Source organism: Brassica napus, chromosome A1 (genome assembly GCF_020379485.1).
Source record: "Brassica napus cultivar Da-Ae chromosome A1, Da-Ae, whole genome shotgun sequence".
Taxonomy (NCBI): domain Eukaryota; kingdom Viridiplantae; phylum Streptophyta; class Magnoliopsida; order Brassicales; family Brassicaceae; genus Brassica; species Brassica napus.
The window spans coordinates 6,482,827-6,509,363 of record NC_063434.1 but is presented as its reverse complement, the minus strand read 5'-3'; the positions used below and the strand labels follow the sequence as shown (position 1 = coordinate 6,509,363).

General features: G+C 39.7%; 5 protein-coding genes and 1 pseudogene across 6 annotated transcripts; 1 reads left to right on the top strand and 5 right to left on the bottom strand.

The window, feature by feature from the left end:
• Positions 1 to 2,628: 2,628 nt before the first annotated feature.
• On the bottom strand, positions 2,629 to 4,764 carry LOC111200266 (annotated as a pseudogene).
• A 7,176-nt stretch (positions 4,765 to 11,940) lies between these two features.
• Positions 11,941 to 13,401, bottom strand: LOC106358605. The gene has a single exon (XM_013798434.1). The coding sequence runs from the start codon at positions 13,399 to 13,401 to the stop codon at positions 11,941 to 11,943; it is 1,461 nt and encodes a 486-aa protein (XP_013653888.1).
• Positions 13,402 to 13,971: 570 nt separating this feature from the next.
• LOC106351869 lies at positions 13,972 to 14,725 on the bottom strand. Its single transcript, XM_013791589.3, has one exon. The coding sequence runs from the start codon at positions 14,485 to 14,487 to the stop codon at positions 14,062 to 14,064; it is 426 nt and encodes a 141-aa protein (XP_013647043.1). The 5' UTR covers positions 14,488 to 14,725; the 3' UTR covers positions 13,972 to 14,061.
• A 275-nt stretch (positions 14,726 to 15,000) lies between these two features.
• Positions 15,001 to 16,782, bottom strand: LOC106374058. 2 transcript variants are annotated; one of them, XM_013814167.3, is made up of 6 exons: positions 16,620 to 16,752; positions 16,487 to 16,547; positions 15,891 to 15,944; positions 15,570 to 15,673; positions 15,451 to 15,489; positions 15,001 to 15,364 (listed from the first exon to the last, which is right to left on the bottom strand). In XM_013814167.3, exons 2-6 carry the CDS (start codon positions 16,524 to 16,526, stop codon positions 15,227 to 15,229), a joined length of 375 nt encoding a protein of 124 aa, XP_013669621.1. In that variant the 5' UTR covers positions 16,527 to 16,547; positions 16,620 to 16,752; the 3' UTR covers positions 15,001 to 15,226. The 2 variants fall into 2 exon arrangements, with proteins under 2 accessions (XP_013669621.1, XP_013669616.1); XM_013814162.3 differs by lacking the exon at positions 16,487 to 16,547 and having other exon boundaries at positions 16,620 to 16,782.
• Positions 16,783 to 16,922: 140 nt separating this feature from the next.
• On the top strand, positions 16,923 to 23,431 carry LOC106347907 (DNA-directed RNA polymerase II subunit 2). Its single transcript, XM_013787527.3, has 25 exons — positions 16,923 to 17,233; positions 17,673 to 17,894; positions 17,992 to 18,282; positions 18,394 to 18,591; positions 18,719 to 18,783; positions 18,885 to 18,971; positions 19,047 to 19,167; positions 19,270 to 19,314; positions 19,406 to 19,543; positions 19,629 to 19,701; positions 19,868 to 19,944; positions 20,027 to 20,134; positions 20,221 to 20,337; positions 20,421 to 20,576; positions 20,656 to 20,760; positions 20,860 to 20,985; positions 21,099 to 21,176; positions 21,274 to 21,369; positions 21,455 to 21,570; positions 21,646 to 21,715; positions 21,800 to 21,853; positions 21,957 to 22,100; positions 22,239 to 22,538; positions 22,612 to 23,034; positions 23,112 to 23,431. The coding sequence occupies exons 1-25, from the start codon at positions 16,982 to 16,984 to the stop codon at positions 23,217 to 23,219; spliced, it is 3,570 nt and encodes a 1,189-aa protein (XP_013642981.1). The 5' UTR covers positions 16,923 to 16,981; the 3' UTR covers positions 23,220 to 23,431.
• Positions 23,288 to 25,815, bottom strand: LOC106358606 (F-box/LRR-repeat protein At1g48400-like). The gene has a single exon (XM_048740487.1). The coding sequence runs from the start codon at positions 23,842 to 23,844 to the stop codon at positions 23,617 to 23,619; it is 228 nt and encodes a 75-aa protein (XP_048596444.1). The 5' UTR covers positions 23,845 to 25,815; the 3' UTR covers positions 23,288 to 23,616.
• Between the last annotated feature and the right edge of the window lie 722 nt (positions 25,816 to 26,537).

The following is a 26,537-nucleotide window of genomic DNA, read 5'->3' as shown; positions in this document are numbered from 1 at the left end:
CTTACATATAATTTGTGTTAAAAAATTGCCATTCCGCGATTTTATTGATAATAAAAAATACTTTCTATCAGTATTTTGCTTTCATTTATCTTAGGTCAAATATTTATTTCTGTTGATTATGTGGTGTTTGTTTCAGTTATAAACTAAAATCATGATTAATATAGTTTGTGTAGACAATTAGTAATACATCTTCATTATTTTTCATCCTACAAAATAATATATTTAATGATGAAAAATGAGATTTTAATAAATTATTGCTTTTCAACCAAGAATGTATTATAATATCAATCTATTACCACCTACTTAGTAACTTCCTAAGAAAAATTAGGAAAGTCTAGAATTTGTAGCAGTATGATAGTCAATGGTAGACAACTGTAGATGCATGAATATTGAGGATTAGACGATGCAAATTTCAACTATTTGTTCAACCCACGTTTTGTCTTTTTACCATTCATCGATTCCTCGACAGTTCTTATGTTTTTGTTTGAGAAGCTATGTGTATTTTTATCATCATCTATACAATTCTAATGTTTGTTAGCTGTATTTAGTTTCTATGATCAGTGTAGTTTTGTGGTGGGGGGGGGGGGGGGGGGGGGGGGGGGGGGGGGGGGAGGTGTTAATGAAAGGATCAACCATGTAATTTAGGGAAGAGAAACAATCTTAATTTTCAAAAACTGTAGATGCAGTATGTAGTCTTCATTTAAAGATGATTAATCATACAGTTATAATAAACTGTTACAGAAAGTTCTAGCCAAGTGATGATAAGCCCTACAATTCTAAAAATACAGCACAATTCTAACGGTCTATGGTTTGTACACTTACAAACAATTAAGGAATACAAACGCTCTATGTGATTGACTTGAGTTCTTTAGAGTTTGTTCTAAAATGTGACTCTTACAAACTTAATATATATACTAATGGTAGATAGAATGTTGTGATGGACTAATTTGACCTAGGACTAATTTGACAAATTATTTCATTGTAATTTGTATTATCTTTTTTACTAGTGTCACTAAACTATTGCAAAAGAACATTACGGAAACTGGAGATCCATTTGAGTACGATCAATGTAAGACTTGTGAACACGGAAATAGCCAGACATGAACTTCGAAATCGTAATATAGAATTAGGGAAGGATCAACCATGTAATTTAGGGAAGAGAAACAATCTTAATTTTCAAAAACTGTAGATGCAGTATGTAGTCTTCATTTAAAGATGATTAATCATACAGTTATAATAAACTGTTACAGAAAGTTCTAGCCAAGTGATGATAAGCCCTACAATTCTAAAAATACAGCACAATTCTAACGGTCTATGGTTTGTACACTTACAAACAATTAAGGAATACAAACGCTCTATGTGATTGACTTGAGTTCTTTAGAGTTTGTTCTAAAATGTGACTCTTACAAACTTAATATATATACTAATGGTAGATAGAATGTTGTGATGGACTAATTTGACCTAGGACTAATTTGACAAATTATTTCATTGTAAGGGGCCGTTTGTTTCACCATTTGTCATTTCCATTCAAATGATTCATTTGTATGATCTATTCAAATGATCCATTCAGATTTTTGTGATTGTTTGTTTGTCCATCCACATAGCTCATCTAGATGAATCATCTAAATGGATCTTATGTTTGTTTCTTTATTTTCATTTCCATTCAAATGAGTTTAGCAAACAAATTATCAAAATACCCTTATGTTGATTTAATCATATGTTTGATATTAATTTTAACTATATTATATTTAATTATTTAATTTAATATATTTACATTAGAATTATTTCAAAATTAACGAGTTTTCTTTTTTTTTGCGGTTTGGGCGGGAAAACAAGATTTTTCGGTTTTAACGGAAAACAAGATTATTCGGTTCTGGCGGGAAAACGAGATTTTTTTGGTTTTGGCGGGAAAATACAAATTTTCAGTTTTGGCGAGAAAACAGGTTTTTGCGGTTTTGTCGGGAAACGCGTTTTTGCGGTTTTGGAGGGAACCACGTTTTTGCGATTTTGGCGGAAACGCATTTTTGCAGTTTTCGCTGGAAAATGCGTTTTTGCGGTTTTGGCGGGAAAACGCGTTTTTGCAGTTTTGGCGGGAAACATGTTTTTGGCGGGAAAACGCATTTTTGCGATTTTGGTGGGAAAACGCGTTTTTGTTGTTTTGGCGGGAAAACGCGCTTTTGCTGTTTTGGCGGGAAAACGTGCTTTTGCTGTTTTGGCGGGAAAGCAAGTTTTTGCGGTTTTGGCGAGAAAACGCGTTTTTGCGTTTTTAGTGGGAAAACGCATTTTTGCGATTTTGGCGGAAAATGCGTTTTTTGCGATTTTGGTGGGAAAACACGTTTTCGGCGGGAACACATTTTTACGGTTTTCGCGGGAAAACGAGATTTTCGATTTTGGCGAGAAAATACAAATTTTCGGTTTTGGCGAGAAAACACGTTTTTTGGTTTTGACGGGAAAACACGTTTTTTTGGTTTTGGCGGGAAAGTACGTTTTTGCAATTTTGGCGGGAAAGTACGTTTTTGCAATTTTGGCGGGAAAATTCGTTTTGCGACTTTGGCGGAAAAAACATGTTTTTTGTGTTTTGGCGGAAAATGTATTTTGGGGTGTTGGCTTGAAAACATTTTTTTGTAATTTGTGAATTACATTAGGGGCATAATAGACTTTATACCATTTTGAATGAACCATCTCCATTCAAATGATCCAAATTGGTTCAGCTGAATGAACTTTAAAATTAAGCCTAAATTTCCAAAAGTCATCCGGATGATCCATTTGAATGAATTACACTTTTAGTGCCTAAACAAACAAAACTCTCATCTTCATCCGGATGATCCATCCAAATGGAGAAACAAACAGGCCCTAATTTGTATTATCTTTTTTACTAGTGTCACTAAACTATTGCAAAAGAACATTACGGAAACTGGAGATCCATTTGAGTACGATCAATGTAAGACTTGTGAACACGGAAATAGCCAGACATGAACTTCGAAATCGTAATATAGAATTAGAAAGTGATTACAATTTCATAACAACAGACAATTTCCAAGCATTTGACTTCGACAAACCATCTGATCAGACAATGTCCCAATGCTAGGAGACATGTGAAACCTGAAGCATCTCTATGCTGCCACCTAATCAGATACTATATATATGGTCTTCTAGCATAATTTAATAGAACTTAAACCAGTTTTATACTAGAACATTATTGATTACATTGTTCCCGGTTGATCAAAAAAGAGAAAAATATCATGCTCGTTAAGAAATAGCAAAAGTAAAGAGAGTTGAGTTGTCGTAGGAGTCATTTCTATAAATGTCTTTTATAAAGAACCAAGCATTTGTTGTTCTGCATGAATGTTCAATTTGATAAATTATATGTTCAGAACTTTCCAACATATATCTACATAATAACTCTTGAAATACCAGACAACATATGCATGCTAGATATTCACAGGGACTTAAACTCACAATTTGCAAAGGAAAAGAAGAAGAAGAAGAAAAATGCATACTCGAAAGATAAAGGAACACCTTAAAACATGATAATAGTTTTCTTTTGGGGTGCATGGTTTCAAAAGTTTTTTTTTTGTATCTACAATTTATATACAAAATCATTCCATTGAGAAAGAGATGATAAAGATATGAATTTCAGACATAGACAGAAGCAGGCATATAAGACCTCAACGGTATATGCGTGTGAGAAATCAGGAATTCAGGATAAAGTTTGACGACAGCATCAGACCACTCACACTTCCCCCAAACCTCTCCTCCCTTGCGTCTCTCCACATAAATCTCAGCACACCAAAGCTCCACATTCCCCTCAATATCGTCAAGCTGCTTGTTTCAGAATATGACAATGTTCCCGCAGAGTTGCTACAAAGTTTGCCGATATCAAACTCAACAGGCCTGGCAGGCTTACCCCACCGGTGTACCCAACACCAGAAAAGATAATCAAGCTCTTCCCAACCCTTCACTCTCTTCCATTCCAAATTCCGTGGATCACACCACAATATTCTCCCGCGAGTACCACGACAGTATAACTCTTTCCCAATGACACACCAATCTTTTCGGTGTCCTGGCTGCTTAGAATCTGTTTCTCCAAGGGATATGCTATCACTTGGCACGATGTAGAAGCTTTGACCATTATCATCTAGCACCACACTTTGTTGGATATCCAGAGCATATGTTTTAGTCTCAACATAATACGGAAGCCATGACTCCCAAGTTTGAGTGTTTGGATCGAACACCTCTTTTGAGTCTGCCGAGTTTGGGCAATCCTCCACCCCTCCAAACACGTGTATCTTCCCGTCTACAAGACTTACCGATGCTGAAGCACGAGCCATCTTCATGGACGGGACGCCGTGCCATGTGTGAGACAAACAGTCAAGGAACCAGACATCCGAAGTGCGTTTGCGGTTTTTCATTCCTATACCCCATGACCCACCGCCACGAAAGAAGATAAGTCCGGAGCCTGTTTAGGGTTCGACGGGATAGGGCTCAGCCGATGAAGATTAGGAGTGAGGATGAACCAGCGTGGGGTTGGCTCAGGAACATACGTAAAAAGATGCCTCGGTGTTACTTATCAGCGAGCGCACACGGCAGAGCTCAGTGGAAGCTACGAGAGAGCGGTGGCTCTTGGAGGTGATGGCTAAGGAGGCTAGGTCTGATCTCGAGTGCTGAGCTATCTAATTTGTCTAGGTTTATTTGTCATGCTTTATTAAATTTTAGTTAAATCATTGATTTATTTGGAGATTTTAGCTGATCATTAATTTATTAATTAAAAAATACCTTTAATAAATCTTATATATAATTGAAAACAAATTTTATTTTGATAATATCAAATTTATATGTTATATTAAATATTCAGTTAATTTTTCTTATTTATCATATTTTTATTAGGTTTAAAGCTTTTAGCTATGTTATTGATTTATTATTAGTTTCTAACTTATTCACTAATTTTTAATTTCAAAAGATCCTTAATGAATTTAATATATAATTAAAACGAATTTTAGTTTAATAATATTAAATTTATATTTTATATTAAGTATTAAATAATTGATTATAAAATAATATAATATTATCAAAAACATATTAAAAAATAATTCTTATATATATTGTGTTGCTATCTAGAAATAATATTTTTTATTATAAAAGTTAAAAAATTAAGATACAACATAATTTATAACTAAATATTAGTCAAGCAAAAATATTTATATAAATATATTTTCTAAACTATTTCTAAGATATGAGTGTTTTTGAAAAATTTAACACAATAATAAATATATATTTTGATGAAAAATATTTGACATATATAAATACTTTGATAGTTTGATTTAACTATTTAAAAATATAAATAATAATTTATTACGTTGATTTTAGATTAGTAAGACTTAAATTAATAATAAGATTATGCCCGCACATAGAACAACTAGTTGGTATAATATCACAACATGCTAATTTTTTTCATAATAACCTAATTAACTCACTATTTGCATACTGAATTTTTGTGACATCTAATGATAGAAGAAAATCAGCCAGCCGAAAACACTTAAACACGCAAACATGTAAAGAAGCTGTATTTATGTTGGATCCGTGTTATATCGTTTCGTCATTAAAATAGTAGTCACAACAAATCAAGTTGTGGCCGGGGATAAGCATGCAAACAAATGACAGACGTAATCCAAGGTCCACAAATCAAGCTCGGCGACCACTTGCCTCCCCTCAGTCCTTCTATCTCTCTTTGTCTTCCTTTCATTTTCCTGCAATATCTGTCGTCTTAAATTTGAGTTGTATCTTGGTTTGTTTTGGGAGGTCGATTCGGAGTAGGCAAGACTCGGAGGAAGCTTTGACGATCTTCTTCTGTTTAGGTACTCTGCCATTTGATATTTCGACGTTTGTGGCTGAGCAGGAGATTGACGCGGTGGGACGTCTTTTCGGCGGAGATGGAAGAGATGCGAGAAACAGAGAACAAGGTATGTTATCAATCTTGCTTTCAAGATAAGGAGTAACATTAAGTTGGTCTTGGTAGCTCCTCTCTCATCAACACGTGTTTGAACTTGTGGACATATTTCATTAACACTTACATAAGAGCGTAAAATACCATATATGATATATTGTCAAATTTGAGTACTTTGAATGAACAAACCATGGTAGTCCTTTTTCTGTTATCTGAATGTAATATTAAAGTGGAGAATAGTGATACCGGCTTATACAACCCACTAAGCTCCAAAGGACGAACGTAACTATCACAAGCCAACAAGGACACTATACCAAAAACTTATATAGCACAATAAAACACCATTCTACAATTACTTCACTAGCTCCCATAAATACACCCCCAAAAACTTCAAGAACCATCAAGTTGAGGCTTCAACGTTTCATCACCAAAAAAGCATATCAAACCAAGCTGAACGTCCAACAGTTACATACGACTGTCTTACATGATTTGAATGGACACCTCTGGGTTGCAAATTAAAGGACTGTTTTATTACCAACTTCCAATAGAAAATGAAATGAAACCTCATATCAAATACGAGCCAACTCCCTTATCATTTTGTTTTTGGACATCATAAAGTCTCACAGATCCTCATGGCTAATAGAAACCACATAATATCATAATTCCGTAATTTAGCTAGTAGTCACAGATCAAAGGGGGATACCACGTGCTATCGGAACAACAAACAATTGCCATACAATAATACTAGAGAAACACATCTGATCAGATATTCGGGTCCCGTTGCTTGGAGAATTAAAAAATGGCGCATCTATATAATTTAATGCTACCATCCAATAAACAACTATTTCATCTTCAATCATAGTGATAGTTTTAAGGCTCACTTGTCATACACGTAAATAAAATGCGTTGCATCTGTGTGTTTCGGACGAAGAAAATCAGGTTTTGAAGCTGCTAGGTTTAGGAAATTTACTTTTTCTAGATAAGTATGTATTCCTAAAGAAAAAAGAAAATCAGAATCTGAGGTTGCTATAAATATGGGTCTAAGGATTTGTAAAATTATTCATTCACACAATAATAAAAAATTCGTGAATTAATAAGAAACCCTAAACGGGTATTTGCTTCAATACATTGTTCTTTAATATTTTCTTGCTTAATTTGTGGCCGTTCACAACAAAATGTATATATTATAAAATTAGATTGTGCTTGTTATTAAAAAAATAAATTAACTTGAACGGTCTGTCGCAGGAGTAGGCAAACAATTTTTTTTGTCTGCATTAGTGTCCATTTCAGTTTCTGTGATTACAAACTCAACCGTTGATCATTCTTCTTTTCACCTTACGTACAAATTACACAACAACAACATTATAGCAAGTCGTTCAAGCTGCTTTGATCGAACAGGTTTAACAACTACAACGTCTACCACTTTACACTAGAAGAATAAAGAGAATTATTAGTTTATTTAACCAGGTTTTAATTTCTATGTTTATGTGACAATGTGATAGACGATAGTTCATAAGCTTGCAGTTGATTAACGTGTTGTCGTGTTTTTTTTTCAATTATAAGAAAAAAGTTTGAAAATCTTTCCAAACTTAAAATCAGAACATATAACATTAGTAATATGAAATATCACATGCTTCAAAATATATGCAATAGAAGTGGAAGTATCTATTGCATTTTTATGTTTAAGTGATTGTTTGAGACTCGACATTGAACTTATAGTTATCGAATATTAATTAGTAGAACGTTAATAGAACGTACTATTGCATATATTTGACCCCCAAAAAAAAATTAATAGAACGTTATTTTGGCAACAGATGTTTATTTAACGATAAAAATAGACAATTACGTACGATAAGAACATTCCATTAACTATACTGTTTTTTTTTCTGGCACGAGCCTCCCATTTCCAGAAGTTATCTAAATGAACAGACGCGATTATAGTCTCTTTTGGTGATCTGGATGTAATATTAAAAATGGAGAATAGTCAAACCGGCTTAGAATACAAACATACAACCCACTAAGCTCCAAAGACTAATTATATCACAGGCCACAAGGAGACTATACTGAAACCTACAGAACCCACAATAAAATACCATTCTGAAAAATTTTTTTTTTTTTTTTTTTTTTTTTTAATAAATTCTTTTATTCATTCATATCAGACGCATTACAAAAAAGTCAAGCCCAAAACATATATACCCTGGCCTAGCTAGCGCCTACAATTCTACTAATCCAAATAAAGAAAAGAGATCCCCTTCATCTTCCAATCCACATCTACTCCCTGCACAACACTTCAAACACTTTAGACTGAGAAGAAGGACATCCAAGTAGCAAGCACAGAGTCCTGTCCTGCTGGAGTTAACTGTCTGCGAGCCAACAGATCTAAACGGAGCTTAACAGTCTGCTGAATTTCTGCAATCAGAGTCCCTGCTGGCTTCACCTCAGCTGTGTGAATACGCTTGTTTCTCTCTTTCCAAACCAAGTAGACTACAGCTTGGTGAATGAGTCTAATAATCAGGATCACATTCTTGTCTCTTGATGGATCTTTCAGCCATCTCAACACTTCATCAAACCCCTGTGGAGGAGTAAGCTGCATCCGAGAAATAAAGAACATCCAAATCTGATTACTAAAGGAGCAATCGAAAAACAGGTGCTGCCGGTTCTCATCATTACCTGCGCATAGTACACAGTTTGAAGGAACCGACAATCCCCAACCAATAAGGCGATCTCTTGTAACCATTCTGTCCCGTGCAGCCACCCAAGTTAGGAACGCATGCTTCGGTATTCTACCTTGGAACCACACCACTTTGTGCCAAAACACTTCTATTGGATACGGATGAAGTGCTCTCCATGTATCGCCAATTGAGAAATTGCCTGTTCCACGCCCAGCCTCTGGAAACCAGACATATCTATCATCTGCCTCAGAATCGATGAGCTCCTGTGCACTTGGCAGACAGTTCTTCAATAATAGGATTATCGGATTCCTGCTTCTACTTCGATCCAGCCACCACCCCTCACTGGTTAACGCATCTGCCACCACCGCATCAAAATGTAGCCCAGTGACCAGAGGTCCTCTATCTCCCACCAACTCTATCAGCGGACCAAGAGACGTCCAATTATCGTGCCAAAAGCTAGCTGTATTACCAGACCCCACTTCGCAATGTACCATCGGTCTTGCCAAAGGCCGGAGCTTACAAATAGCTCTCCAAATCCAGCTCCCCCTTCTGGAGGGATCTAACAGCCAGAAATTCTCTCTTCCTATTAAGTGTCTTCGCACCCATGAGACCCACAGGGAACCTCCAGCAGCAAAGATGAGCCAAATGAGTTTCAGACCAAGCACTCTGTTCCAATCGGCCAGTCTCCTCAAGCCTAACCCTCCTGCTTCTTTAGGAGTGCAAACTGACTCCCAAGCTACCTTAGCTCCCCTAGCTGAATTAGGAGCCCCATTCCATAAAAAGGCTCCACACATACGCTCCAATATCCTCACACATTCATTGGGAATGATAAACATTGATGCCCAAAATGAGATGGTGGAATAGATGACTGCTTGGATCAACTGAAACCTCCCTGCAAAAGACAGATGTTTGACTGTCCAAGAATTGAACCTAGCTGCAATCTTATCCAACAAAGGCTGGAAATCTGAGCGAGTCATTTTCTTGGGAGAAAGGGGAACCCCCAGGTACCGTAGGGGAAGAGCTCCTTGGGCAATACCCATCTCGGTTGCTAGATCTCGACATCTACTTGAGCTGCCACCGTCCAACAATAATTCTGATTTCTGTCTATTTATCCTCAGACCGGATATCAGACGAAACTCCTCTAAGATTTGCAGAATTCCACGTAGCGACTCCGCAGAACCATCAAAGAAGATTAACACATCATCAGCGAAGCTTAGATGCGTTATCAGAGGTGCTTCACATTCAGGATGAATGCCAAACCGACCATCCCTTGCCCCTTTATCCAATAATTTGGACAGCACATCCATCGCTATCACAAACAAAAGAGAAGAGATGGGATCGCCTTGCCTCAGACCTTTCTTTCCCTGAAAAAACCCTTGCAGTTCTCCATTTATTGCTATGCTATATGAAGGTGTCGTAACACACTCCTTGATCCAATCGATGAAGGTGGTTGGCATCTCCACTGCCCGCATCACCTTGAAGAGGAAGTCCCAACTAAGATTATCATAGGCCTTTGAAATATCAATTTTTAGGCAACCTCTTGTTGTCGGACCCTGATCATTAAAATCTTTGACCAGTTCTGAAGCTAACAAAACGTTCTCGCATAGTAGTCTGTCCTGGACGAACCCAACTTGATTCCTCTGAACAATATCTGAGACACACAGCTTCAGTTTCTTCTTCAACAGCCTAGCCATAACCTTATAGATTGTAGAGCAAAGTGATACCGGCCTGAATGCTGTAAGCTCGTCCGCTCCTATAACCTTAGGAATGAGAGCAATTGTGGTAGCATTAAATTGTCTCAACAAACGGCCTGATGAGAAAAACTCATGTATCGCTTCAATCGAGTCCTTTCCAACAATCCCCCACGTCTCCCAAAAGAACTCTGCAGAGAATCCATCAGGACCCGGCGCTTTATTCTTTGGCATGGCAAACAAAGTCGTCTTAATATCCTCCTCTGAAGGGATTGACACTAGCTGATCTGAGATCTCCTGAGGACACCTATATGTCAAAAGACCCCTTAACTCCTCCACTGATATGTCCTGGAGCATACCATCTTGTGATCCCAATAGATTCCGGAAAAATGCCACCACCATTTCCTTAATCTGATTCTGATTAAAAACTCTGTTGCCTCCCCCATCCAACAAATAACTAATGCAATTACGAATCTGATGGGCCACTACCGCCTTGTAGAAAAACTTAGAATTCGCATCTCCACAATCCAACCACCGAATCCTTGCCTTTCTACTAAAGAAAATCTCTTGAGCTGACTCAAAGAATTGCCACTTCTTCCTAGCCACAAACTCCTGCCGGAACAATGAGTCACTGGGGGAAGTTAAAAGCTGCAACTGAATTTCCTTTAGAGAATCGAGAGCTTCTTTTGCTCGCTGTTGAATATTCCCAAAGCCTTCTTTATTCAACCGTCTACAAGTAGCTTTGGCTTTCTTTAGTCTCTGTCCCAGCGAGAAGAGCCTCGACCCGACTGGAATAACCTCCTCCCACGTCTTCAACATCTCAACTAGATAGCTTGGATGTGTGGAGATGAAGGAGAAATACTTAAAACTACATTTCCTTATCTGTGGTACCGAAGAAAAAGTCACTACTGCTGGGGAATGATCTGAGTCTCCCGGCTCCTCAAAAACACTAATGGCTTCCGGAAAGCTCTCACGCCATTTTTCATTGCACACTACTCTATCCAGCTTCCTGAGTATGGGATCCTCAACTCGTCCATTTGACCAAGTAAAGAAGGTACCCCTAATGTCCAAATCTGACAGCTCGCAATCCTCCATACATTGTTGAAACTCCTCCATACCCCTAACTGGTAGGTCATACGGGTGTATTGAGAAATGCTCTGCCGCTGTGAGAATTTGATTAAAGTCGCCAAGAATTACCAAAGGAGAGGCTGAAACTAGGGGGTTACTAGAGATAGACACTAGATCCCTCCATAAGCTACGTCTCTCCGCTTCAGTGTTATGCGCATAGATGAAAGCCACTGTACAACTCGTTCCAGAAGCTGGATCCATAACCCCACACAGAATTAACTGATCCGTTTTCAGAAACACCACTACTGACAAAGAAGGACTCCATACAATCCAAATCCTCCCTCCTGCTGCAACTGAGTAATTATTATCGAACCTCCAACCCGTAGCAACCGCCCCTAACACACTAAGAAAATTCTCCTCCTGTACATGAGTCTCCAAAAACGCACCAACTGAAGAACCCAAATTCTGCAACCAAGAACGCACTACTCTCTGACGACCAACACCATTCATACCTCTAATGTTCCAACTGAAAATCTTCATATATACAATAATTGGGGTAACCAAATCAAAAACCTTTTATCCTACCCGAGGAGATTCCTCGAGCAAGACGCTTAGAAGATTTCGGAGGAGAACCAACCGCTCCAGAGGATTTCCAAAGCTCATGTTGTCGCAAAGCACGCCTATAATTCTTCGAATGTTTAGTAAACCACACAGACGAATCTTCTTCTTCCTTAAAAATCTCTCCTTTACTAGCAATCTTTCCTTCGGCTATCACTGAATCAACAACTTCAACTTCCTCCCTAATCTCACCTTCCTCCAACTGACTCTCTTCCGAAGCTGATGAAGTCACCGCCAAAACTGAGTCAACTACCTTCTTCTGATCCTTAACCCCCACAGACTTTTCCTCAAGTTCTGTAACCTCAGCAACCTGAACCCCCAACTCAGCACCCACCACCTCTGGAGGAGAGCTCAGCGCTCTCGCTCTTGCTCTCGCACGAGAACGAGACCTACGGCGAGACCTCGAACTAGCACTACTCTTCTGCTCCTGGACCTCCTCCACCGGGCCAACCAAGACCTCCTCTTGAGATGTCGCAGCTAGAGACACCTCCTTAACAGCCTTCACCACACTGACCACCTTTCCTTGCTTCTGAGTTTGGAATATCTTCGAGGAAGGTTTGTGGCACCGATTCAACAAATGACCAAACTTTCCACAATTTATGCACTTAGGAGGCAGGCTAGGGTACTCAATGTTAACTCTGACTGAATTTCCTTGAGAGTCTCGCACTTCTACTACCTCCGGGAGAGCCTTTGAGAGATCAATCTCAATCTTGACTTTTGTATCACCAAAGTGGTAGGGGTCAAGCCGAGACTTCTCAGTGTGGAGAGGGTCTCCGATACCACTAGCAACCACACTAATACCATCCAGAGAATATAACTGCGGTGGAACGTTCTTGAGTACCGCCCACGTTGGGGCAAATAGAAGCTCCTGAGCAGCTAGATTCCCATCTGCAGTCCAAGGATAAACCGAGAAAGCACATCGATCCGCCTGCCAGTAACCGACCTGCAATACCCATTCTCTGGTTTGCACCGAAGGAATGAATATCAAGACACAAGTATCCGACACCGTACGGACCGTGATGTTGCCGAACTTTCCCCAGACCGGGTTCAGATCCGCTATAATCTTCGCTGCCGACGGCCTCCGACCATGGAAGTGAGCTACCACGTGATCTTTCCAGAGTTCTGAGGTTTGGAGAAGCACCGACTCCGGCGCTTGCACTACCGGCGTGCCATCTGCTAGAAAGGACGGATCTGAGATTTTACGAAGATTTCTCAGGGAAGATTTGAACCTCGCCGCGTAAGAAGGAACCTTCGCCGCTGGGATCGATGTAGGACCCGACGGTGATTGGAGCTTCACCTCCAGATCGCGATTCAAGTGATGGCTTTCGCGATCTGAAATTTTTGCAGATTTCGCTCCTCCTGGGTCAATAGGGGAGCTCGACGACGGGGAGGAAACATGAGACGCCATTGTGATGAAGGGACGACTGGGAATAGCTTCTCGCTAGTCGGCGTGAGGCCCACTCTCGGCGGTGACACACCGGAAACCTAAGTCGTCCTTTTTCGCACTTTATCGCTCAAGAGAGAGAAAAAGGCCCGTGACCTAATTTTTTAGTTTGTCTTCTCCCTGAAAAATATAACTAATACACCTCTAGAAAGCTACAAGAACTCTCACGTAGAGACTGCAACCTTCTCATCATGAAATAGTGTGATCAAACCAAGCTGGTTCTACTTCTACAACACAGACATAAAATTGCCTTCAATGATCTATAAACATCTTGAACAATGAGATAGGGACTTCTACTTACAGATAACTGTTCTAACACCAACTTCCAACAGAGAAAAAATGACTGAAACCACATAGCAAACTCGAACCAAGTCTTTTTTCTTAGTCTTCTTATTTTTTTTTTTGTGACATTAGATCAAACTCGAAGCATCACATATTATTATATTTTCTCTACAACAATAATTAACCAATGTGGGTCAGTGGGTGTGTAACAGTTGTCAAAATTTCTAGGCTTCTAGCGCAACAAGTTATAAAAGTCGTCGAAATAAAGCAAAATGCTTTACATCTATTTTTTAAAATAAAAAATAATAGAAACAAACCATGTATACAGAAATCGAATAGTATCTACTTTAAATCGTTACAGGGTAAGTTCGACGGACTTTGATTCCGATACCTAAAGAAGTAAACCAAAGTGAAAACCACAAGAAGCGCAACGCCGGAGACGCCGCATATGATGCTCGCCGCAAGAAACACGTGCCTCATCACGTGCTCGCGTCTGTTGGCAGCTCCATCACGCCACCACGTGTCGTCGTCTCCGCCGTCTGTATCCGTAGCTTTGGGAAGGAGCTGAGAAGGAGGAGGAGAAGAACGGGAATCTCCGAAGAAGGACATCATTTTCCCGGGAGGTGAGTGAGATTCAGTCGGTGGTGAGCTGGTTTGATACTGTAGGCCATGATCAGAAGGTCGTAAGCCTTCGGCGAAGATGAAGAGGAATGTTACACTGAACATGAAGACCGAAGCCGATCTAACGCGGTTTAAGAGAAGAGCCATGTGAGGGAGAGAGAGAGACTTTTGTTTTGTTTTGTTTTATTTTATTGTCTAGTTAAACTAGTAAAGTAGCTTTTATGTAATGTGATGAGCTCAACGACACCGTTTTGGTATTGTGGGGTTCTAAAATAGTTTATTAGTGTTTTCAAATTTTCATCACGGATTGTCACCGATGTTGATTGGAGAAAAAGTGGTAACAGAAAAGAAAGCAACTTTTAATGGGAATAAGAATTGATAAAGAAGATAACACCAACTCACCAACTCTTAATCGAGAAGAAATAAATTTCTACACTTGCAATAGTTTAGTTACTGTATATGTTTTTTCAATGATTATGAGGTTCTTGAACTTGCGATTCTTATTAAATAATCTAAGAGCTTTAGTCACGAAGTCTAACTCATTGTTAGTTACTGCATCTGTTAAACACGTTTTAGACTAGTGGAGCAAAGCTTTGTCGTCTAATTGCTCGTTTGATTCAAAATCACTAGTTACTATGAATCAGACTATGCAAACCACAATATCAATATCTGTTCATTGATTTGCCTTATGGACTAAAAACGTCACAAGGTCCATCCGTGGGACGCGTCCCACTAATACACTCTCCACTACAAATTGTCAAAAACTATCAAGAAAATGGAACAGCTGCTTTGAAGTTTGCTACTCTGAACAGTGATACTCCCTCACAAGTTAGATTACCAAAAAAAATTGAGGAGTTTTAAGAAGTTAGTTCCAAAGCTTTTGATGTCAAGCTGAAGTTCCAGGAACCTCCTCACTAGGTGGCTGCTTTGGTCCTTTAGCTCTTGGTGGTGGCTGTGGCTTTGGTGGTGGTGGCGGTGGTCTTTTTGGTTTCACCTTATCGACTTCCTCAGATCCAACTTCAAACTGCATGATGCAGCAAACACGAGCTAAGAAGAAGAAAAATATACTGCAAAGGCATCAAAATGAAGATTGAAACAAGAGTACCAAACCTTGTAACCACAGCCTGCGACACACGCGTGAAAGCATTCCTGAATTTTACAATATAAAACAAGTTAGATACGTCGGTCTGTTTATGAAAAGGGTATTCTTTTTAATGTAGTGTGGATACCTCAGAGTAGCTGGCAGCTCCAGGAGAACGATCTATATATGCACTCCATTGTCGGTCTTTTAGCACAGGGTCTTTGTAGCATATCTCACTGCAGTCTGATACACCTATAAAGAGAACACTATCACACCAATTCATTAACTTGCAAAATCAAAACCTGAAGAAGAGGAGATACTTCATGAACACACATATATACAATGTAGGAGACAAGAATTTTCTGTAATGTTGTATAGTGAGGAGTGAGGAGTGAGGAGAGATGAATCTGCTCCTCAATTCATAAACAAATCTCATGATGGACTTGAGTGATTAAAAAGAAATGCTTACAATCTTCCCATGAGTCACTGTCGGCATCACATCCCTTCTTGCAGAACACTCTCCCTACACGGATTCATTATTATCATTAGACTGATGATAAAGCCAAAGAGAACAACAAAATAACAAATTGCTAGAATCGTGTAATATATCAACACGGAAGATAAATATGAAATTCATCTAGCTTTTGTGATCATAAATGGAATTGAGAGATCAAGAAAATGAAAAAAGATTGTATCAGAAACAGCAAAACGAAGCCCTATTACTAGCTAACGCATATACATATCTATCTGTTTATAAGTTCAGAGAAGCAAAAGCATCTTCACTACAGTTGTTCTTATTTTCCTCTTTCTCCTATGGTTACTTATATTGGGTAGCGAGATATGCCATCTTCTACAGTTTACAGTGTTAGCCAAGAAGCAAGCAAGTAAGTGATCGTTCTCCCAATGTTTAGTGAAGTAGCAAGACTCGCTGACAGTAGATTAGGGTTTATATACAAAGAACACTGAAACCTAAATTATCAAGTCACAGTTTCACAATTCAATTCCAAATAAAAATGAAGAAACCCTCAGAATACGAGAAACCTTATCAACAATCAACAATTTTACCTGCTTGAATACAAATTCGCCGAAGCACGATTCTTATCATCGAGAAACTAAAACAAACGAGCTAAAGAAGATAAATCTGAGTGAGCCATTACGGATCGAGTCAACATCAAACGAATCGAGAGAGAATACATACATGGAATCTGCGTAAGAGCTGCGTACTTGTGCGTGCATTGACTCCCACACGGCGGCGTCCATTGCTGCGGTATCATCTCTCTCTCTTTCTCTCTTCCTCCGCCTTCGCTCTCCGTCGTCGTTCTCTCCCGAAAGTATCGCCGAAGCTGAGACTTCGTTTATATCCCAAGGGTATTTCCGTCATTCAATAAACTAAAGCTCTCTTTTAATCAAACCGGTCGGTTTCCATCAAATCGCCTGAAACCGGTTTTCGAATCAAACCGGTTATTTCCACAAATAAGCAAACCGATTCGCTCACTCTCTCGGAGACCTTTCTAAAAACACTTGAAGCTCGCCGTCTCTCGTTCATTCTCTGCGTTGAGAATGGATTACAATAACGAATACGAACAAGAACCGACTTACATCGAAGAAGATGACGACGAGGAGATCACCCAGGAGGACGCCTGGGCGGTTATCTCTGCCTATTTCGAAGAGAAAGGTCTCGTTCGCCAGCAGCTCGATTCCTTCGATGAGTTTATCCAGAACACTATGCAAGAAATCGTCGATGAATCCGCTGATATCGAGATCCGACCTGAATCTCAGCACAATCCTGGCCACCAATCTGATTTCGCCGAGGTGCTTTAGCTGTGGTTCTTCCTCGGGTTTTTTGATTTCTAGGGTTTATACGGGAAATTGAAATTAGGGTTTGCCTTCTACAGGAGCTGATATCATTGATGTGCGATTATTCGTTGTATTCAAATGCTTGAGCTATTCGTTTTGAGTATTGCTTGAAGCTCAAATTTGGTTTATCACTAAGAATATCTGTTATGCTGTTTTAGTTTTTAGTTACAGTTTGTTGCTATTAGTGTTTGCCCGTCACGAGTAGCTGATCTCATTGATGTTCGCGAGATCACTATTGTATTCTATGTTTTGAGCTCTTCGTTTGGTAAAGCTAGCATTTTTGAGTGGCTTTGGATGATGGGGTGAAGCTGAGATCAATTTTGGCACTGGGACAATGTGTGTTGGTTATGTTTTTTGCTCTACCTCTGATGGAACTTTCTTTTTTTTTATGCAGACAATCTACAAGATTAGTTTTGGACAGATTTATCTGAGTAAACCCATGATGACGGAATCTGATGGAGAGACTGCCACCTTGTTTCCCAAAGCTGCAAGGTTGAGGAACCTCACGTACTCAGCTCCTTTGTATGTCGATGTTTCTAAGAGAGTTATTAAGAAAGGGCATGATGGTGAGGAAGTTACGGAGACACAGGATTTTACCAAAGTTTTCATCGGAAAGGTCAGTTGAACTTTAGTTTTTGTGCAAGATTTAATAAGCTGCGTCTACTATAAGGTTCTGACAGTAGAATTGTTTTCTTCTTCTTTGACTTTTCTAGGTTCCCATCATGCTCCGGTCTAGTTATTGTACCTTGTTTCAGAACTCGGAGAAAGATCTGACAGAGCTTGGAGAATGTCCTTATGATCAGGGCGGATACTTCATTATCAATGGCAGTGAAAAGGTTCTGATTGCTCAGGAGAAGATGAGCACGAACCATGTTTATGTTTTTAAGAAGAGACAGCCAAATAAGTATGCATATGTTGGCGAAGTCCGTTCCATGGCTGAGAACCAAAATAGGCCTCCAAGCACAATGTTCGTTCGCATGCTTGCTCGTGCTAGTGCAAAAGGGGTAAGATAAATCTAATAGTCGTAGCTTTTTCGATTTCCTTCCTCAGTGTTTTATCTATATATATTTCAGATATGCTAAATAAGTTACATTCTTTGTGGCAAATGGATGCAGGGTTCATCTGGACAGTATATTCGGTGTACTCTCCCTTACATCAAAGCAGAAATTCCTATTATCATTGTATTTCGTGCATTGGGATTTGTTGCCGATAAGGACATTTTGGAACACATTTGCTATGACTTTGCCGATAACCAGATGATGGAGTTGCTCAGGCCTTCTTTAGAAGAAGCATTTGTTATTCAAAATCAGCAGGTATCAAATGATCCTGTATTTGGTTAATATCTTGCTGTGTCTTCCTTTTTTTTTTTTTGGCTTTCCTTATGTTGGGTGCTTGAAAATTTGATCCAGCAATCAGTTGATAACTCTCATAATGATTCAGGTTGCTCTCGACTATATTGGGAAACGTGGTGCACCTATGGGTGTAACCAAGGAAAAGAGGATAAAGTATGTGATCATTTAAACCAATGAACGTGGGTGTTATGATCTAAGATGTCAACTATTGAGATGTTGATAGGAGGTTTGCAATTGCGATATTATCATTGCAGGTATGCAAAAGATATCCTTCAGAAAGAAATGCTTCCTCATGTAGGAGTTGGGGAGTTTTGTGAGACGAAGAAAGCTTACTATTTCGGGTACGTATTCAGCTCACTCGTGTTCTCTTAGATTCATACGTTATTGTGGTGCTCATATTGTGCAAAAACCCTTAGGTATATCATACACCGGCTGCTGCTTTGTGCACTTGGCCGAAGGCCAGAAGATGATCGGGATCATTATGGGAACAAAAGGCTGGATCTTGCTGGTCCTTTACTTGGAGGGCTATTTAGAATGGTTTGTTAACGGCCCACAATCATGCATTATTGAGAAAATTTATGGAATTTTAAGAATCATTTTCGTTGATTTCGTACTGATCTACCATCTTCTTTAATGCAGCTTTTCAGAAAGCTGACGAGGGATGTGAGATCTTATGTACAGAAGGTCTCTTACATAGTCACTCTTTCTTGGGCCAAGGACTTGAATTTTGTTTGTTATTATATGTTTGGAAGTCTAATTCATGTCGTTTTAACAGTGCGTTGACAATGGCAAAGAAGTCAATCTTCAATTTGCCATTAAGGCTAAAACAATCACCTCTGGCCTGAAATATTCTCTTGCTACTGGGAACTGGGGCCAGGCAAACGCTGCTGGCACAAGGGCTGGAGTCTCTCAGGTGAGGATATTTCTTTCTCTTCTGTTTTTCAGCTCAAATAACTTCTCTTCCATGATTTACATGGTTCTAAAAAGTCTTTCACCAGGTTCTAAATCGGTTAACATATGCTTCCACTTTGTCACATCTGAGGCGTCTCAATTCTCCTATTGGGCGTGAAGGTAAAGCCTCGTTCTTTTCCTGCACTTCTATTTTATCTCAGTTTATCTTTTAGTGCAGTTGGTACATTTTGGCCATGGTTCTCTTTATTTTCCACATCCTTGCATGTTAGATCGGCTTGTAGCTCTGCTTTTTCCACTTGAATGGTAATCGACTCTTATATACCAGGAAAATTGGCAAAACCAAGACAACTGCACAACTCACAGTGGGGTATGATGTGCCCTGCTGAAACACCTGAAGGACAGGTATACTTGTTGTATATATAGAAATAAGAATGTTGTGGACTCCATTTAGTTCCATTGCTTATTGTGGCTTTGCTTTTGACAGGCTTGTGGGCTAGTGAAAAACTTGGCGCTCATGGTCTATATTACAGTTGGGTCAGCTGCTTATCCGATCTTGGAATTTCTGGAAGAATGGGGAACTGAGAATTTTGAGGTTTGTAGCACTTCACAGTCAGTTTCTTGCTCTTTCTCTGAAATTTCATTTCCTGTGGTTTACTAAAGGTCTTAATTTAACTGTAGGAAATCTCTCCATCAGTTATACCCCAAGCCACAAAAATCTTTGTTAATGGAATGTGGGTTGGAGTTCATCGAGATCCTGACATGTTGGTGAAAACGTTGAGACGTTTGAGAAGAAGGGTAAGCATGCAATTTCTTTCACGTTTCCAAATTATTTAAATTGCAATTTTCTGCAGGAGTGATATATTACCGTTCCCTTGCAGGTTGATGTTAACACTGAAGTTGGCGTTGTTAGAGATATTCGTCTGAAAGAGCTCCGGATATACACTGACTATGGTCGTTGTAGTCGTCCCTTGTTTATTGTGGATAACCAGAGGCTATTAATAAAGAAGAGAGATATCTATGCTCTGCAACAAAGGGTAAAGTTCTAGTCTTGTGTTCTCAAAGTACCTTTTGTTATATAACCTCACTGTACCCGTATTCGTTTTTATAACCCAGGAAAGTGCAGAAGAAGATGGTTGGCATCATCTAGTTGCAAAAGGGTTTATAGAATACATAGACACAGAGGAAGAGGAGACGACTATGATATCCATGACTATCAGTGTGAGTAATAAAATGTTTGAAGGTTGATTTGAAGATGTGTAGAAATGCTCTTCTGCGGCACTCATTTGTACAGAAAACTCAATCCTAATTTTGTTTCAGGATCTGGTTCAAGCCAGACTCCGTCCCGACGAGGCATATTCTGAAACTTACACACACTGTGAGATTCACCCTTCGTTGATATTGGGCGTATGTGCTTCGATTATACCTTTTCCCGACCATAACCAGGTTTATCTCTCTCTTTAATTGACTTGTCTACGAGAAGCAATTTAGTTATGTAAATTCAACTTAAGGCTAACTATCTCGTGTTATTCTGCCACTTCTGCGTTTTGATGAATTAGTCACCCCGTAATACATATCAATCTGCTATGGGAAAGCAAGCTATGGGAATATATGTCACCAACTACCAATTTCGCATGGTATGTTCTAGGCTCTTAATTTGTTGTCTTCTCCTGCCATCTCTTGTTTTAACACTACGTGCTTTAATGTTATTATTGTGATTGTTCTGTCAACCAGGATACATTAGCCTATGTTCTCTATTACCCTCAAAAGCCTCTGGTTACCACACGAGCTATGGAGCATCTTCATTTTAGGCAACTTCCAGCAGGGATTGTGAGTTATTTTGCTTAAAAGTCTTCCAGACTTCACCTTTGACTCTTCTATCAGTTCTCTCAAATTCCTTTTCTTTCTTGTGTAGAATGCTATTGTTGCCATTTCTTGCTACTCTGGATATAATCAAGAAGATTCTGTCATCATGAATCAGTCTTCAATAGACCGTGGTTTCTTTAGATCCTTGTTCTTTCGGTCATACAGGTTAGTATACCATACTTACGGAGATTTTGCTATTGGCCTTTCCAATTATTTATACTTCAATCTTTCTGCTGGCAGGGACGAGGAGAAAAAAATGGGGACCCTTGTCAAAGAAGACTTTGGACGCCCAGACAGGGCAACTACGATGGTAAGACATAATTTGACCCGTGCGGTTCACACGTCTGTGGTGCTTTTTGTTAGTGGAGTTTAAAACTTTGGGTTTCTGTTGCAGGGTATGCGACATGGTTCTTATGAGAAACTGGATGATGATGGTCTTGCACCTCCTGTAAGTGAAAGATTTATTGTTCCTTTATTGGCTATGTCTGATATGCTTAGGCGATTAGTACTAGAATGCATATCATACAATTTATTTTTCTTTCTGGATATAGGGTACTAGAGTTTCAGGGGAGGATGTAATCATTGGGAAAACCACTCCCATATCTCAAGATGAGGCTCAAGGACAATCATCACGATACACCAGACGTGATCATAGTATAAGCTTGCGACATAGTGAAACTGGAATGGTCGATCAGGTAACTTTGGTATTTCCTTGCTGTTGAGATTTTCAAAAGTTTCAGGACTGAACTATGTATCTGAGCATATCTTGTTGAACATAAAGGTGGGGTTGTGAAAGTTCTCCAACTTTCTTATAACGTATGAACTTCTTGTAGGTGTTGTTGACCACAAATGCTGATGGTTTGAGGTTTGTGAAAGTGAGGGTTAGATCTGTTCGTATCCCTCAAATTGGAGACAAATTCAGCAGTAGACACGGTCAGAAGGGAACTGTTGGCATGACCTACACACAGGAGGACATGCCTTGGACAATTGAAGGCGTTACCCCTGACATTATAGTGAATCCACATGCTATTCCCTCTCGGATGACAATTGGACAGCTGATTGAGTGCATCATGGGAAAAGTGGCAGCTCATATGGGAAAAGAAGGAGACGCGACTCCTTTTACAGATGTCACGGTAACTTGCTTTTATCCTTAGCTCCTTGGTTAATTGTAACTTAGTATAAATCTGACCATTGTGGTGTGTGTAGGTGGATAATATAAGCAAAGCTCTCCATAAATGTGGCTACCAAATGCGTGGATTTGAGCGAATGTACAACGGTCACACGGGCAGACCACTCACAGCTATGATATTCCTCGGACCAACTTATTACCAAAGGTTGAAGCATATGGTTGATGACAAGATTCACTCGCGTGGACGAGGTCCTGTGCAGATCTTAACAAGACAGCCGGCTGAAGGACGATCCCGTGACGGTGGTCTGCGTTTTGGAGAAATGGAACGCGATTGCATGATTGCACACGGTGCTGCAAACTTCCTGAAAGAGAGGCTGTTTGATCAGAGCGATGCGTATAGGGTACACGTGTGTGAAACCTGTGGGCTCATCGCCATTGCAAACCTGAAAAAGAATTCTTTCGAATGCAGAGGTTGCAAGAACAAAACAGATATTGTTCAGGTAAGTTTCCAAATTGTGTTTAAACGATTTTGGCGTTCATGCTCATTTGAACTGATGGCATTGTCTAATCTCCACAGGTTCACATTCCATATGCTTGCAAATTGCTCTTCCAAGAGCTTATGTCAATGGCGATTGCACCACGGATGCTTACTAAAGGCTTGAAAAATGCTAAAGGCAGAAAGTGAGGAGCTTTGTTGGTCGCTGAGTTTGCAAACATTTGAGCTCTCTTGTTCTCTTTGCTCGCATCTTTGTGACAATTCAAATTTGAACGTGTAACGTTTATTTAGTATTTCTTCTGAAACTAAAACTACGGAGCTATATGATAATATTTCTCTACGTATTTTGATTATTATTATTGTGGAAATTGAGCAACAAGGTGAGAAAATCCTTTGGACCATCGACAATAACTTCTTGTTTGACATTTTAAAAGTTCTCGTTCTTGAGAATCACAAGGGCCATGTGAAAACAGTTATTATCCTTTTTAATAGATTGTAAGCAACATGAAATAATGATATTTAAAGTGATAATAATCATTATCAATTTTGCAACATTACAAAAAAAAGAGGTTAAGGAAAGAAAAGGTCAGATGAATTGAATGGTGCACTTTGATGAAAGTCTGGGAAGAGCCATTACATCATCTCGCACAAACTCACTATTCTTGTCCGGGTTAACACCAACTTTTAGAGTTTCAAGACATTCCAAATTGTCCAAGAAATGACTCATTTGTTTCAGCTCTTGAAAATAACCTCCATAGTCTGAAATCTCTAGCAGCTTCACTCGACATGTCTGGAGACAACATACTTCTTTCATCTTTTTTATCCTCTTCCTCTTTTTCTGACCCGGGTTGCAAGCGCATGCATCTCCACATCTATTTGTTACTCTGTGAAGAAGACCCTGGAAAACAGACCAATTTAAGACATGTACATTATTCAATGGAAACAACAACAACAACAACAAAAAAAAGTAAACTGATATTTATATACCTTGAAAACTAAAGTTTGTAGATTTGGACAAGACTTGAGCAGAAGTGGCATCACTTGCCAACTTTTTTGCTTGTTACTCTCAATGGGATAAAGTAACAAGGTTGTTGAACATAGGCATGGCATGGATTTACAGCAGAAATGAAATACCTGATCCATTATATAAATTTTTTAATATATTACAACCACAAACAAATAATAGTATTATAAGAAGGACTGACCTACCTCAAGGGAATCAGGAGACAAGTGAAGGGTGGTAAGACCATCCGCAACGGTGAGACTCATTGGAGTCCTTAGCACAAGGGCATTTCGGATTAATCTTAGGATATTTTGAATTTAAAAAAAAAAAAAAAAAAAAGATGACCATTCACGGGCCGCCACGTAGTCAATGGGACCCGTGAACAGTGTAAGGATCAATCCTTATCAAAGGATTTTAAGGATTTTTTTTTGCACAAACTCTAAGAAAGTGAGCTCTACACCCTCTAAGGATTCCCTTAAGAGCTCCCATTGTGGATGCTCTAATGTTTCTTATAGCCGTAACTAGACATGTAACATCACCGAATATAGGCGGGCGTGGATAACCAAGATAAAAACAGCCATCATAATCGTAATAATAATCATAATCGTAATTATGACTAATAATAATCATAATCGTATCTGACATCAGCTCCGGTGGCCGACGGAGGTCTCTACCCGTCGGTCGCCACCCCAATCGTTACTGTGTCCAGTCTCTCCCCTCTCACGATTCAGTTTCTCCACTTCCTCCTTGCTTCATCTACTCTGGTTTTCGTCGGATAGCGGCCGGATCCGGCGAACTAAACCGGCGTCTGAGGGCGTCCTCAGCTTTCCTGGAGTGATGGCGAGGTCGTGGAGAGTCAGATCTGAGCAGGAGGCGTCGTCTTGGAAGTAGATCTAGGGTTTGACTTGAGCGGATCTGGGTCAGATCTCTCACGGAGGGTCGCCGGAATGGATAAGCGTCGCTGCCTTCGCCGTTCCGGTCAGTTCACTGCCTCCTCTGTCTTCCTCTGTCTCCTCCTACGATTGCTAAAGGTAAGAACTTCCCTGTCTCGTGACTCGTTCTGAGATGAAAAAGGCGATGGTGAGACTCTTCGCTGGGGACTTCTTTCTGGTACACTTTCTCGACAACTACCATGGCGTCTTGTTAGGATCCAGATCTATCGAGGGATGTCGGGATAGCTCGGAGTTTCGTGCCGTTACTTTGCGATATCTCAGCTCTCTTTCATGGGTCTCTTCTCCTCTCTCGCCTGCTGATGGGAGCTCATGTTCCTTCGCTCTTCAAGTTTCAGAAGGAAGAAGGCCTCTGTATCCTGCCTCTCTTGATGTTCTGAAGCTGGTACCTTTTGTGCTCTGCTAGCGTGATGGGACCGGAGTCGAGCTGCTAAAACCTCCGCTTGTATCTGCTTGTTACCCACCTGTGCTTCAACTTCTGGCTTCTCATCGTCGGGTTTGGATTACCGGGATAACGGTTTGTCATCTTCTTGAGATTGCAGCGTCTGGAGTGGACTCTACCGCTAGTGATGGCCGGACCAGGGCAAGGTCAACCCTGCTTCGCCTATTCTATGGTTCGAGTCGCCTTCGGGACGGTCCGCGGTCCCTCGGACTGTTCTCCGGCTGTGTTCTCTTCGGGCCTGTGCGGTTTTGATGTAGGTTCCGGCATCATCTCTCTCGCTGTGTCTACTGCAAACTTCAAAGTTGTCCATGGAACTGTTAGTTTAGCTAAGCTTTAATCACTTCCATTGTGTTGTGATTGAACCTTTCTTGTCCTAGTGAGTCTTTTTTACTTTTTTGTGGCTCCCTAAGACACTCTTGCTTTGATTAGCAACTTAGTTGCACTAAAATGTATCTCTCTGTGTCATTATTTGCTTAATGAAATTCACATACTTGACAAAAAAAAAAAAAAGACTAATTGACCACCATAACTTGAGACTCAGCCTTGCTTCGACAAGAGAATCCAAATCATCAACCTGATACTCTTTAAAGACAAAACTAGAGTAGTCAAGGCAGACAAGACTTGGTGCTCGGAAACGAACTGTTTGGCGAGAGCTTTCGAAATAATATGTCGAGAGATTGTAGTCTGTACCATCAGGAAGAGGCGTTACAATCACAAGACGCTTGATTGATGCATGTTCCACGACCGTACCACCACAAATTGACAACACATCTGGAACTTCCCCGTCGCGTATGGTTAACTCTTCCAGAACAGGACAAGCATGGATGATTTGGCGATAGAGGTAAAGATCAAGCGCAACCATCAGAGAAAGTGATCTGAGGGCTGGCAAAAACATATGCTTAAATGCACCAATATCATATTAAGCCACACAGCAAGCCACATCAAGCCCAAGACTATGTCATTGGAGAAGAGCATAGAAGTCCATGTAACTAGGGTTCTAGCATTTAGATTTATATAAATAGTAGTTTAAGGTTTTGTAAAACTCAACTTTGGCTGTGCTTTCTAGCAGCCTCTCTTCTCATCTTTATAAAGCATCAATATAACTCTTGAAT